At 36.9% G+C, this 15,469-nt stretch overlaps 2 protein-coding genes across 3 annotated transcripts; one reads left to right on the forward strand and one right to left on the reverse strand.

Moving 5' to 3' along the window:
• Positions 1-2,144: 2,144 nt before the first annotated feature.
• Positions 2,145-7,788, reverse strand: LOC307166962 (GTPase IMAP family member 8). Its single transcript, XM_079885776.1, has 5 exons — positions 7,605-7,788; positions 5,420-6,097; positions 4,144-4,848; positions 3,389-4,057; positions 2,145-3,310 (listed from the first exon to the last, which is right to left on the reverse strand). Exons 1-5 carry the CDS (start codon positions 7,633-7,635, stop codon positions 3,171-3,173), a joined length of 2,223 nt encoding a protein of 740 aa, XP_079741902.1. The 5' UTR covers positions 7,636-7,788; the 3' UTR covers positions 2,145-3,170.
• Positions 7,789-13,529: 5,741 nt separating this feature from the next.
• LOC307166964 (whey acidic protein-like) lies at positions 13,530-15,359 on the forward strand. 2 transcript variants are annotated; one of them, XM_079885781.1, is made up of 5 exons: positions 13,530-13,570; positions 13,751-13,895; positions 14,185-14,316; positions 14,702-14,839; positions 15,137-15,359. In XM_079885781.1, the coding sequence occupies exons 2-5, from the start codon at positions 13,760-13,762 to the stop codon at positions 15,151-15,153; spliced, it is 423 nt and encodes a 140-aa protein (XP_079741907.1). In that variant the 5' UTR covers positions 13,530-13,570; positions 13,751-13,759; the 3' UTR covers positions 15,154-15,359. The 2 variants fall into 2 exon arrangements, with proteins under 2 accessions (XP_079741907.1, XP_079741906.1); XM_079885780.1 differs by lacking the exon at positions 13,530-13,570 and having other exon boundaries at positions 13,675-13,895.
• Positions 15,360-15,469: the final 110 nt, after the last annotated feature.

Genomic DNA, 15,469 nt, shown 5'->3' on the forward strand with positions numbered 1-15,469 from the left:
TTGATGCGCTAAGCCTTTTTTCGCAAAAAAACACTTGGATGGAAACCTGGCTATTGGCGTCATCCGAGGTCACATAAGCCAGGTTTCCATCCAAGTGTTTTTTTGCGAAAAAAGGCTTAGCGCATCAAAATGTTTACCGATATAGCTGATGGAAATGGCAATTATCGATATTTTTTGCAAATGTCGACACAATCCTTTTCTGTTTAACTTTAGCGCATACATTCTATGTCGATACTTTAAATGACGCGAAAAACTAGTTTGGAAACACTTTTTGTCGAAAAAAAAGGGCTTTAACGCAAATAAATGTGGTGTCACATGATTTATCACGTGCGCACTAGCGGCGCCAGGATTTTGATTGTAGGTGAATCAAAGAAAACTGGATGGGCCAGTTAAAATAAGCCAAAAAAAAAAAAAAAAAAACGGGTTCCCCTTCATCTCCGTTTCAGCGCTTTTCTGCAGCACTGAGGACAGCAACTCAGTAGCCTACCTGAATTTAAATAATGCGTAATTAGCATAGGTTTAAAAAAAATTAAACAGGGATTTTTTGTTGCTTTTTTAATACAATTACAATTTCATTTAATGTATTGTTTAATACAATTATAGGCCTATTATTTTTAGTTTATTAACAGCAACAACAACTGTAAAGATGAAGTTGACGATCGCCATCTCCATAGACGCGCCTATAGAGAGAAATGCACATCATGGATTACATAACCAGAGAGTAGCCTATTTCTTTTCGTTTTAAATTGTTAAAAAGACATTTCAAGCTTTCTTAAGATATATTTCATGTCTGTGAGGCATATGCTGAGTTTCGTTAAGTTAGGATGAGATGCGCTCCTGTTCACGAGCAATGCAAGTGACCGCACGGGCGCCTCTATGATTGTTGTCTGCTATATTTAAATATTTTTATTTATTAAATGCAGGTAAATGGTTGATAAAAAAATATTAAAATTAACATACAATTTATACAAAACGAAATTCACTTTAAACAAATTCTTTCAGCAAAACTTAACTTAATTAAGTGGTCAAAATCATGTCTGACCCTCTCCATGTCTCTCGATATTGCTCATCCCGTGCGGTTCACTTTTCATAATCAACATAGATGAAAAAATAACATTATAATATTTTAACAAATATGAAACAAAATGCGCTTATTTAATAGCAACAACACAGTAGGCCTACAGACTCTCTATTTGTACAAATTGCTGCACATTCATTTTATTCTGAATTTTGCACACATAAGTTGAAAGGCATTTGTTTGTGCATGCATGTAAAACATATCTGCAACATTTATCAAGTGTGCTGACTGGAACCCCAAAAGGTAGAATTTGCGATAAAAAAATAAAATAAAATAAAAGATGTATGGAAACGGCTCAAGGGCACTTTTTTTTTGCGATACACCAAAACATATGCGACAAATCGCTTTCGTCATTCGTGACGTCATCACGCACACAATCTTATCGGTAAAAGGCCAATTGAATGGAAACAGTCTGGAGACGGCAAAGTTCGTAATGTTTTTTTATCGCATATTCACTTTGTCGATAACATAACAGCGCAAAAAGTGGATGGAAACTAGGCTATAGGCTACCTACTATACGCAAAAAACAGTATGTAACAAAAGAAGTAGCAAATTCACAGACCTTGAAGAGTAGGCAAAAAGTACCCGGATGACCAACTTCTTCTAATCAGATTCTGAAGTGTGCATATGATGGACACTTTACTATCCCACGGTAGAGAACTTATGAATGGCAGTGAAGCAACTTAACTGACACTGTTAGGTCACATGATAATAACAACATGGCCAATGTAGTACGTCCAGATTACATTCATAGGCTACTACACACACTATATAGAACATACCTTTTTAGTGGGTGTGAAGTAATTAATCAAAATGAGCAACTACTCGAGAGTATGCAATTTCGTAAGCAGCCATTGCCTATAAAGGGGCGGTCACACTACACATTTTGTTCCATTGACTTCCATTCTACACATGCGAATGCCTCAAACTGCAAACGCATGCGTATGCGAAAAGTTTCGCATTTCGTTGGGTTCCAAAGTTCAAGTTTGGTGAAGCTGCGAATTCACATCACATGAAGACGAGTGACCAGCAGAAGATCTCTACATCATGCCATGACCTCTTGGCTGAATTAAAAGAACAATATTTATGCAGTAAAGTTGAGTAGATTGTATATATTTTTTTTACATTTTGAGTGTATTACTATTTGTTATATGTGACCCTGGATCACAAAACCAGTCACAAGTAGCACTGGTATATTTGTGTCAATAGCCAACAATACATTGTATGTAAAATGTCAAAATTATTGATTTTTCTTTTATGCCAAAAATCATTAGGATATTAAGTAAAGATCATGTTCCATGAAGATATTTTGTAAATTTCCTCCCGTAAATATATAAAACATTTATTTTTTGTGAGTAGATGCAGCACAATCGACATAAATGGACAACTTTTGGGTGATTTTCTCAGTGTTTCGATTTCATTTGCACCCTCAGATTCCAGATTTTCAAATAGTTGTATCTCAGCGAAATATAGTCATATCATAACAAACCATACAATGGAAAGCTTATATATTCAGCTTTCAACAGTCAAAAAAACCATGTGTTGATTAAAATAGAACAGATTCCCAGACACAAATGAATCAATATGCCCAATACCAAATTAAATTGATATTCAAAAATTTTTTTTTATAATTTTAAGATTTAAAATGACATTTTACTGAAAAATTGTGTTAACATATAACATATGTTATGTTAATGGTAATTGTGTATTAACATATAAAACAAACAACATATAAACATATTAAAAAAATGCAAAAAAAATAAATAAAAATAAAAATCCCAATCCCCAGCATGGTGTCAAAACTAAATTTCCAAGCAATTAGCCAACGACTTAGAAGGTGAGAAACATGCTACAATTAAACAAACAAAATGTACATGTACTGAAATGACACTATCTTCAATACTGAATAATCATTCAAATGTGTGCATCCTTATGTTCACAGCCATTCGGTCACAGTTCGCTGATAGACTAGTTGAAACACATTCAGAGATCTATTGGGTTGTAGGGTAGTGCTGCTGGGCTACTGGTCCAACAGTGGAAACGCAACTTAATTTTGACCCTGACTCGCACTGGCTCGACAGTGGAAAAGCGGCTAATCAAACTCAGGAATAGAGCCAAGAGACTCCACTCCAGAGCTCCGTTTTGAACTTGACTTGAAATGCCTCTCTTCAGGTGCTTCCCACGACACATATGCTGAACTGATCTCAGAGGAAGAACTGCATCCTTCGGCAACTGCAAGGAAAGCAATTAATATATCAGACAATCCCTTTAAATATTGCACGACATGCAAATAAATAAAGATCAACTTACGATTTACTGGATCATCCATGCTCGCTGCTCTTTTAATGGGTACAGCAACTGTCCTTTCAATTCTCTCTAAAGTCGCTCTGTCTATTTCATAAAGACACCCTCTGTTTCCTGCCACCATCTCCTCGATCTTCTCCAGCAGGTCTGTGACCTGAGATCCATCACTCCAGTTTTTGGTATTGAGAACATGATACCTGTTCCCACATTTCTCAATGAGCCACTGGAGAGCGTCACCTTCACTTGCAATGAATAACTCTATGGGAGTCTCTCCTAGTTCATCTCCAACAGCGAACACAACCAGAGTGTGATTCCAGACTCTTTCACCGAGAGTCTCCATGATTTTCTCTAATGCGCTCTTCTCTTCCTCTGCAAAGGAAGACTCAACACATTGGACTACAATGAAAGCATGTATTCCTGAGGCCCGTTCTGTTACAGTTCTCAATATGTTGAGTTTAATGTCCTCAAGTCTCTTTCCAATAAGGTAATCTTTCTCAAAACCTGGTGTATAAGCCACAGTGAGATTCCTTCCTGCAACTTCCCCATTTTCTTTTAAATTCTCTTCTATTATTCTGTCAAACGCTTTCCTTCCCAAAATTGTGTTCCCTGTTGAACTCTTGGCAGAAAAGTGTGGTCCAAGCAACACCAACCTCATTTCAAAAAGTTCAGCATCTCCTTAAAAAGACAGAGAAGACAGAGCACAGACCGTAAATATTCTCAATTACTTCACCATTGAAACCATGTTTCCAATGTTTACTCACCTGATGCTGAATGTCTCTGTTCATTTCTTTTTTGCACTCCAGCCTTCATTTGTTTTGCTCTTTCCACTACATTTAGCCTTCTGTTTTTTACCTCTTGCAAATTTTGATTTATTATCTCAAAACAGCATCCTTTATTTCCTGCGACCATCTTTTCTATCTTTTCAAACAGCTCATTCACTTGATTGCCATCATCTTTGTTCCTGTTGTTGAAGACATGATACCGGTTCCCACATGTGTCTATTATCGACTGAAGAGCTTCTCCTTCACTCTCAATGAACAGTTCAATGCTCGTGTCTCTCAACCAGTCACCAAAGGTAAAGAGAACAATCATGTGATCCCAGACCTTTAGACCAAGATAGGCAACATGTTGCTCTACTGCCTTTTTGTACACTTCAGTGAAAGAAACATCCACTCGTATGACCAGGAGAAAGACGTGAGGTCCTGGAGGACAGTGAGATGAACTCAACACAACCTCATCTTTATAGAGTCTAGGGGTGTATTTTGAGTGGTAATTTCTTCTTCGACCTGGAGTATCCACCACAGTGATGTGTCTTCCTGCAACATCTCCTTCTCGAATCACAGATGTAAGTGATCTTTTGCAATCAAATGCAGATTTGCCCAGGATGGTGTTTCCTGCTGAACTCTTCCCAGATCCATTATAACCCAGTAGCACCATCCTCAGCTCTGAGAGGGGATGTTTATTTCCTGTTGGCAGACACAAATATTTTATTATGGGAGGTCAGCATTCTGTTTCTCAGTTTTTATGACCTCAGTTAATATGAAGACATCTCTGTCGAGAAGGAGCATCGTGTCATAAATGGAGTAGGCTAAACATTAAAAACATTAAAGAGTTCAAAGTCCCTTGACGTCAAGTCAGTAGCTGGCCATGTTTTCAGGCAGCCTATATAGAAAAATACAATTTTATTGTTTAAGCAGATAGCAGCTTTAGCTAAATAGTAAAGCTGCTATCTGCTTGAACAATTCTATTTCAAATGAGCACATAACTATGAGAACAATGGTAAAATAAATCGTTTCTTTAGTACAAATCATGCTAAAAACTCGGTTAATGTGTCTGAGTGCTCTAGAGTGAACTTTATCAGAAAGAGGTTTTGATTGGTCCTTTAATTGTAAATTGGCACTTTATTTTTTAGAGGTACTGTACCATTTTGAGTGTTGCAATTACTCTTGCTCAGTCATTAAATAAGGGGCCAAGCTCTTTTACCCCTTAAACTGTCTCTGGTTAAACGCAAAATCAATATACATAGAAAAAGCTCACCGCTTGTTCCTGTTTTGTGTCTTGTCTGATTCTTCATCCTTCTTTCCTCTGCTCTCTTTTCCTGTTCTCTCCTCTTCTCCTTCACTTGTTGCAAAGTCTCTCTGTCTATTTCATAATGGCCGCCTCTGTTTCCTTCCACCATCTCCTGTATTTTCTTAAGCAGTTCTGTCACCTGAGATCCATCACCCCAGTTTTCAGTATTCAGTTCATGATATCTGTTCCCACATTTCTCAATGAGCCACAGAAGGGTTTCACCTTCATTCTCAATTAACTGTTGTGTTGTTGTACCTCCAGGTTGATCTGTACAAGTGAACAACACTATTGTGTGCCTCCATACTTCCTCACCAAAACATCTAATATTATCACACAGAATGTCTTTTTCATTTTGTTTAAAGGTTGTGTCCACATTTAATACCAGGAGCAGGACATGAGGTCCTGGAGGACATTTAGTCACACTCAGGACAATTTCCTGTTTGTACAGTTCAGGATTTTCTTCATAGGGTAAATTTCCCCACCAGCCTGGAGTATCAACAACAGTGATCTTTGTACCAGCTATTTCACTGCATATTTTCATACTGTGCAAAGTCTTCTTCAAGTCAAACTCCTTTTTGCCCAGGATAGTGTTTCCTGCTGAACATTTCTCAGCATTTTTTGGACCAAAAAGGACAATCCTCAGCTCTGTTAAGAGAAAGAGCATGTGAACATTATATATATACACACACACACACACACACACACAACAGTTCTTTTGTCATGGCGGGTTGAGCAAATCCACCATATTTAAAAAAAAAAAAAAAATACTATTGTTGTGTCACGAAGTTTATATAGTTTTAAGAGTTTATTTAGGCGAGAATGTAGTTATTTAGACCTCAAATATGTGAGTAATATATAATCATAGTGCCTATTTTATGATCTGTTCAGAAGCGGCCGTTCAGCGCTCATGTACCCGGAGAGAACAGCGTCATCTCGGCCAGTGCTCCGGGAATTTGCCGCCGGCTCATAAGTAGATAGTTAAACGTGAGATATAATTAATTTGGGGTATATCAAACAGGCAATCTTTGGTCTTATTAATCTATTACTTGTTCCATTTCACCTAAATCCTGTTCGAGATTGCTGCTTTTTTACGTTTGACTAAATTGTTTTCTTGTTTATTTCCTATGGTCTTTTATAATGGCTATTGTTGTTAATTTTAAATGTTGTTGTTCAATAAATATTATTTTATATAACATGCCGTATTTGGTATTGAGAAAGGATAGTGATATGGACTTCAGTGAAAGTTACATTATTACACCATTAGATGGTGACAAAAGCTGTCTTTATGAGTGGGTCAGAACAAGGAAGTTGTTTTAGCACTGTCATGGGAAGGACAAAGACAAACACTATCCCTTTCCTCAGTGGACATTCAAACTGATTTTTTTGAATCTAGCCTAATATTATGGACATCGACCTGAAGAATGAATGCTAGCCTATATCAGATGCAGTACTCTTAGTCCATACAGCCATATCGCACTGCTACTATTGCATATGAAGAGTTCAGATGCAAAAGCCTCTAAGTGCCATCTGAAATTTTCTTCTAGAATGATCATTTTTATCAAGCTCATATACTTATGTTCAGTAATTTCACTTAAATGACAATAATAGGTCATTTTCATTGCCATTTACTGAATTTAAATATACAAGCTTGATAAAAAATGATCATTTTCAAGAAAATTTCAGCTGGCACTTAGAATCCAGTATTCCTGTAATTCTTTTGTCTTTTATGAATTTAATAAAGAACTCTGTCTCGTTTTCTGTCCAAACATACTGAGTTTCTGCGAAATTGACATGTTTCCATTGGGCGTATTTTCAATTAGCAATTTCAATTTGCGCCATTTGAAGGGTAACGGGTAGCTTTCTGTATAATCAATTCAGTTTGAATAATAGTTTTGTTTTTTTCTTGTTGCTAAGTTGACTTCGTTCACTGTCTTGGTTTGCAGAGACATAAAACAGCAATAAACTTAACGTGTAGGCTACCCGCTAAAAAAAAGTATTTAATTAATCAAAATGATTAATCATAATTACAATATCAAAGGCAGGAATCGATTATAAGCGGACAGCCATAATTTCTACAGTAAAGTTTGATTAATCAAATGTGACTAAAACGGTTAGATCAAACTGTGCAATAATCAATATTTATCACACTCACCTGAGGAGCTACGTGAACTGCTTCGATTCATGACGACACTCAAATTCCTCTTCTCGGGTCCCAAAATTCTTTATTAACAGGTAAATATTACCTCCAGTCCTTTAAAATAATGCATTAACTGCAGTTATATACAGTTAATACTACAAGCAGAGACATGGTGTGCGTTGCACAACTTGTTACAGAGAACAACAGAACTTTGTTCCCTTATTGGTGCTGTTTTATTGAGCCATATATTTTATACGACGGGCAAAGAACAGTCAGGTGTGTCGTTTGCAAAAGAATATATGCATAACAAAGGTACCAATATGCAAAATACAACATGTAATCAACAACTGTAATAATAATAATAAAAAAAGATGATTTATTCACCTATTTTTCAACAGGGAAGCTGTTTTCTGTGAATGTGTGGAGACTTCTGATTATTTGCCGGTATAAGATAATAACAAGAAGAATAGCAAAATGCTGCAAATGGTAAAATATTTTTTATGATTACGAAAATAATCAAAATATGATAATAAATATGTTAGCAATATCAAGCAGCATAACAGACAGTTTTTGTACAGCTAAAATAAATGGAAGGGGATGAGACCAGTAACCTTGACTCAATCAAGTTCGAATGGATGCGCCCGCTCTTAAATTAAAAATAAGGTGAATAGCTCCACAATGAGCCACAATCACTATTTTAGCATGATCCACTCATTTGAAGATTTGATTAGAACTGCTCAGATGACTCTCAAATCAGTTAGTTAATAAGTGTGTGTCTTCATGAAACATACAGAATGTCAGACTTCACATGATTTACATGAGTCCATTGTGTCTTTAGAACGGTCAGTCTTCAGATTCAGATGTTTTAATGGTTTCCAAGTGACTAGAGGTATCAAAACACTAAATGACTGAATTTCTAAAAGCAGCAAAATGAGAGAAACTGCCTGTAGTGTTCGTATGTAACTCCTGTTCTATGTTTTCTGTGCAACATCTGATTGTGATGTAAACCACATGGGAAAGGAAAAGCGTGCGTGATTGTCATGTGGTACTGTGAATGCAAAATGAAAATTAAACTACACATTTGAGATCAACTCTTCCTGTCTACGCAATCTTTCTTTAATTAGACAAGAAAGCTGCTACAACTTGGTGATGAGTGATGAGCGGATTAAAACAACCGCACATGTCAGTCTACCATGAACAAAGAAAGAAAGAAAGGCTGGTTGGATCACATGGATCACAAGATGACGACTCTCCCACATTTTCCTATGTTCGATTTTCACTCCAAACCCAGCTCAGTCGGCTCGTGATGGAAAATTCAATATCTTCCTACGAGCATTCAACATAGAGGAGGACAAGCAAAAAAGAGCACTCACTACATCACGTGGGACCTGAGGTGAGGTGATATGCCACCAGAAACTGGAGAAGACTATCAGCGGTGAGAAAGCTAGACGCCTATTTCTGTCCAAAAGCCATTCCTGAACGTATTTATTCAGACAGACAAGACAACTTGAAGACGAAACACTGGATGCGTATCACACTAGACTGAGACAGACGGCAGCAAAATGTGAGTTCACAAATCTGGACAAAGAACAAATCACAAATAATTCTAAGCTGTAGTTCATCGCGTCTCCGCAAGATGGGTCCTATGAGACGGCACAATGACGCTTCAACAATTTCTAGCTGCAGGAAGAGCTCAAGAAACAGCAGATAAACAAGCAGCTGGCATAGAAGCGATGCATGCAAGAAAACTTTGAACAGAGACAAGCAGAGACATTTTAAAACAAAGACTATGTTTGAAAGCACGACATGCAACAATTGCGACAAGCATCCACAAGCATCCAAAACACACCCTTGAAGCGTCAACGAGTTCAGATGAAGACTATGTATGTCATACAAACAGTTCAAAATTCGCTACAACAAGATAAGTGTGCTTGAGAAGATGTGGACCACTTTTTGTGTCCTCATAATTCAGTTCATAATATTCTGTAATGAATGAGTGTTGGTAATAGAAATGCACAAATGTTCATTGTTAATACTGCTACTGATAAGCCTCAGCTTTCCATTATTGTTAATTGTAGTTGCAAAAATGCTTTTAATTACATGTAGATACATACTGTATATATTAATGAGTATGATGGTGCTTATGGGGAGTCACTCTGGGACTGGTGAGTATGAGGCTGGGAGGGGAAAAATCACAGTATACTCACTACAAAAAAAAAATAGACTACACCACTGCATAAAACCCATTCTGAATATTTGTTCACAAGACTTTTGAAAACTGGATCTTTTAGCCTAGGATTTTTGCTTCAAAACTGTGATGTATTGAATGCTTACAATGCTTAAAATTTTTGCATTTGAGACAATAGAGATTCCGTAGCTATAGTGCTGGGAATGTTGAGAAATGTTTGGGGCGCACGTTTGCAAATACTGTATGTGGCTAAAAGAGACAGTTTTGGATACACAAGGATAAAGGATAAAGTTTTGTTCATGGCGCTTATTGGAAGTATAAGCGAGTCTGTTCAGAAAGCAAAGTCTTGGTCGGCTTATATTGAACGGCTGGAGCAGTTCTTCGAGGCAAACGACATAAGCCAGGAGAAACAGGTTGTGACCCTGTTGAGTGTGATGGGAGCAACTACCTACGGTTTACTGAGGAACTTACCAGAGAAGCCAAAGGATAAGTCTAACAAAGACATTGTGGACACTTTAAAGAATCATTTTGAGCCAAAGCCTTTGTTCATTGCGGTAAGATTCTGTTTTATTTAGTAACATTGTCATCTAAAATTGGAAATATAGTTGTAACAATCATCAGCAGTTTCAATACTTTTATAAAACCAGTTGAATCAATGTAATTAAAAATATGAATTCAAATAAAGTTACTTTCTTTATTGTCATTACAGCACCATACACAAGTATCAAAGTGAAACTCTTGGATGCAGTTATGTTGTGACAGGAAAGGCCAGAATCCACAAAACACAACTGCATACTATACATGTGATGCACAGTATTCGAATGATATACATTACTATACAAAATACGCAAGTACATATACAGAATACATGTTTATGTATGTCTTTACAGGGATAGTCCACCCACAATTTCTTTTTATTCTCTCATGATTTTCACATTCATGCCATCCTAGATGTATAAGACTGAATGTCTCGTAGACCCATCTTGCGTAGACGTGATGAACTACAGCTTAGAATTATTTGTGACTTGATTTCTTTGTCCACATTTGTGAACTCATGTTTTGTTGCTATCTGTCTCAATCTAGTGTGATACACATCCAATGTTTCGTCTTCAAGCTGTCTTGCCTGTCTGAAAAAATAGGCTACGTTCCATTCAGGAATGGCTTTTGGACAGAAATATGCATAGCTTTCTCACCGCACTGAAATGTAGTCTTCTCCAGTTTCTGGCAGCATATCAAAATATGAATGTATACTTCAATGTAAACACAAACAAAGATTTTTAAGAAAATAATTCATCTCTGTGTCCATAATTGTAACCCATCCATGACAGTTGGTCAGAAGCTATTGTAGTTAGGCCTAATACAAGTTTGAATTATTACATTTATGCATTTGGCAGACACTTTCATCCAAAGCGACTTACATTGCATGTCAAGGTACACATTTACATTCTTATCAGTTCTTGCTTTCCCTGGGAATCTAACCCATGACCTTGGCGTTGCAAGTGCCAACGCTCTACTCTTTGAGCTACAGGAAAGCTATTAGTACTATTATTACTATTTTTCTTATGTTTTACTAAGGAAGAAATTGATTCATCCACTGGGGTCACATGGATTATACGCTGTGTGTGATTTTTAAAGCGTCTTTAGGACTCGCAGAGATGGATTATTTTCCTAAAATAATCAATTTGTGTTTATTTGTAGAAATAAAATAGGCCTAATATGCATCTGGGACAGCATGAGGGTGAGTAAAATATGTGAATTTTTATTTTTGGGTGAAATATCCCCTTAACATTCATATGGCGGGTCTACAGGATGAGGATCTATCTGCAGTTTTATTGAAAAACCAGAGTTATGCAATAAAGGTTCACTCTACAGCAACGACAGCAGCGAGGACGAGACAACAGCGACAGCGTAAACTGAAACTGGCAGTAGTCCAGGCAGGCAGCAAACGTACAGAGTCCAAAGGCAAGCAGAGTTCAGGGCAGGTAGCAAACAAATAGAATGGCAGGCAAGGGTCAAGGCAGGCGGCAAAGAATCAAATACGAGTAACAGTCCGAATCAAACACGGGTAGCCTATAACAATCCACAATGAATAAATGCTCAGAAGAGATCACTGAAGCAAATCAAGACTTCGCACCGTGTGTGCGGGTGTGTGTAATGTGATGAAATACAGGTGAGAGTGCAATCAGTCCCAAGAATGAGGGCCTATGAGAAATGAAGTCCAAATGAGAAACAGTCAATATTCGGGTGATGGCTCCCTCTGGTGGTGCGAAGGAGGCGGTGCGGGATTCTCACTTGAATCCAAGATCAGCATAGACTAATAAGAATAAAGTGCAACCTCTTGTGTACTTGTGAACTGTATTTGTTTTAATCTAGAGCTCCAACGAAATTAAAATATTTGCATAATATCAGGTCTCTAAAGATTAAGATCCACTACATCCTCTGGGTCAGCGTCAGAATTTTGGTTATGGAAAAATTGCTCCACTCCATGGAAAATGAAAAAGTATATGAAGAGTTCAGATGCAAAAGCCTCTAAGTGCCATCTGAAATTTTCTTCTAGAATGATCATTTTTATCAAGCTCGTATATTTAAGTTCAATAATTTCACTTAAATGGCAATGAACCATTGCCAGACTAAAATGTGTAAAATCGACAGAAACATGTTGAAACATGCTGGGAAATGCACATTTCAAAGAAAAATAACTGGCTGTAGAAGTGTTTTTCAAAGAAACGAGTGTGTGAACTTAGCATGTTTTCTCAATATATGCAAACGTATTTTTATGCTTTATAGAGTGAAAAAGTTTCATACAGCACCTTTAACTAATGGAAGTATAAATTAGGCCTACTTGCTGGATCAATCGTGTTCTTCTTCTTCTGAGGTAAATCCGAGGCTTATTCCTTACACATCGTCTTCCCAACTCGATGAAAAACAGAGGGATGATGAAGCTTGACGCTTTGTTTGTCGAGTTTCGAAATCGAACAGTTTGTTCTTCCTTTCCTGTAAAAAAAAGAAAGTAGTAAAATAAGTTTTTACAACTGTGATTTTACCTCTAAATTTTGGGTGATTGTTTTAAATGGCTTTCAGTGAAAAAATATGTTTCCCATAGATTTAGAATAAAATCTGTTGAGTCCCCTTAAGGATTGAATTTCCAGTTTTCTGAGCTTGTGAGCTTGTCACACCATGTAAATGTAAATGGAAGAAACTCTCCTTTACTTTATTTCCTTATGATATTGTGAGAATATTTCAAAGTTTAAAATACTTTTAAAAACTAAGTTGAAATCTATAGAGTAGGCTATATTTATGTCAAAATATTTACCATTGAAGTCTTGCTTTTTTGGATGTGGGGTGTGCCTTATGATATAGTCATACTCCCTGTCTTGCATTGTAAATGTGAAAAATGTGCCATTAAATAATAAAAAAAGACATTAAAGACTTATAATGTTAGTAAACATTTCTATTTTCATTTCGAATAATGCACATTTCTATTTTCCTTTTCATAAAAATATCACTGCTGACATTCTGCCATACAGCAGACAATAAGAGCACTACTTCAAGTTCATATCTCAGATTCATGAGGAATTAAAAACAAATCTGATGAGAATATTCTGCAATTTCTTCTCTATCCACAGGCAAGTCCATATAGCGTCCACGTGGATTAACTACGCTAAGTCATCTCCTAATTACGGTAATTATTACGACAACTGCGTGAACGCATCGCTCTGCTCCTCCAAACTTAATCAAACACACCTGAACAAGCTAATCAAGGTCTTCAAGGTTAGGCTAAAGCTACAGGCAGGTGAACTTGATCATGAGTTATTTACCCAGACCTCGCTGGATCTTTAAAACCCCGTTTTCAAATATCCTTTATAGCGATTTATGTTGCGGGATTCAGTAGCTTGTTTTTAGTGAAGTTTTGTGTGTTTGTCGATGTTCCTCTTTCCTGACTCACTAATTCACGTGTTCATTGAGATCGCAGGTTGAGACGATGACAGCTCGGGTGTACTGCTCGTTGAGTGCTGTTTTATTGTGTCTGTCTGCATGTTTGAGCACAACAGACGCTGGATCTTTTGGCTTCATACAGCCAGAAGAAGATGCCTTTCAAAATGTGACTTCTGTTTTAGGTACGGTAGGCCTACCTTTAGTTACAATAATACATTTATGGAAAACCTATGAACTGTCTAATATGAGCGTGTAGGCCTACTTCTGTTACACACCCTACTATATAGTGGCTTTGAAACTAATTGACAGTTTGGTGATAAATGGTATTTCTACTTGATTTGAAGTGGATCAATATGAATATTTTCAAGTTTTTGATGCATATTGCAAGACCCCTGATGTACAAATGCTGAAACAAACTAATACAGTGCACCTGAGGGTCCCCTAACAATCCTCTTGAATCCTCTTCTGTAGTGTCCGGTCAGTGTCCGGCGAAGCTGAAGGTCGTGCCGCCCGGTCGAGGATGTTCATGTGATAGAGACTGCTCTGGAGGAAACATTTGCTGTCAATTTCCCTTTGGGCATGTGTGTGTGCCACCTGTTTTCAGTGAGTTTCAATTAATGATGGATGCTAGAGGTCTTCCAAAGGAAACGCTGAATTTTTTTTTTTTTTTTTTTTTTTTGTGTATCCTATATAAACAAGTTTTCACTCAGAAATTGCTAGTAAACTTCACAAATAATTGCAAAAAAATCCCAAGAAACTCATTGAACTAAACATGAAACTTTTAAGTAGAAAGACTGAACCAGTATTTTCTTGTAAAACCTACTCTGATCTGACAACTTCTGTAGCCTATATAAGTGCTGTCAATTGATTAATAACATGAACTAACGTTCACGCACTAATTTTGACAGGACACACCATTTTTTTTTGAACGGTAAATGAGACCTTTTAGCATTCAGTGATCGTTTTCACTGACATGTCTGTATAACAGCAAAGCCAGGAGAGTGTCCAAGTGTACAACCAGAAGCAGGAGAGTGTGCCCAGTTGTGTGTCTATGACAGTGACTGTTTGAACAATGAGAAATGCTGCAGCAATGGACCTATCCATCAGTGTATGGATCCATATACAGGTAACTTTTTTTTTTTAATTTTTTTTTTTTTTTTTTTTAGGTAATGTAGTGTTTAGGTTTTTTCACTTTATCTTTTATAATTATCATATCATACTCTGACAAAAGTACCATGATTCAGCCCATAGCAGTTTCAAGCACAGAATACCTTTACAAAATAAAATAAAAATGATAAAAAAAAAAAAAAAAATGATAAATACATAAATTACAATTTACGCTAAGGGACACTTACTATTCATGATTTGAGTAGATGTACATCTGAGATTGAATCCTAAAGCTGACTATCTGTATCTATTACAGTCGAACCTGAAGCCTAACCACCGACGCCTGCAGTCGATCCACCGAAACCTGAAGCCGAACCGTGCAGTGCATTAGTGGTGATCGCTGTATCAGTTTTGGCCAATATCAGTCATCACAAGATTGATTTTGCATAACTCATACTAGAGTTCTTTTACAGATCAATTCAGTGCTTGGTTCATATGTGGTGTTTTCCGTTCATCACCAAATAAATCTTTGTTTTGTTTTTTGGCCTGATTGAAGTTTGTATTTGGTACCAAGAAACGCTTCTCCATTGCCATGTTTTGCCAGACACTATCGTGAAGTAAACCCTTATTATTGCAATGCTCTTAAAAA

This window comes from Squalius cephalus, assembly GCF_949319135.1.
Source record: "Squalius cephalus genome assembly, chromosome: 11".
NCBI classification, from domain to species: Eukaryota; Metazoa; Chordata; class Actinopteri; order Cypriniformes; family Leuciscidae; genus Squalius; species Squalius cephalus.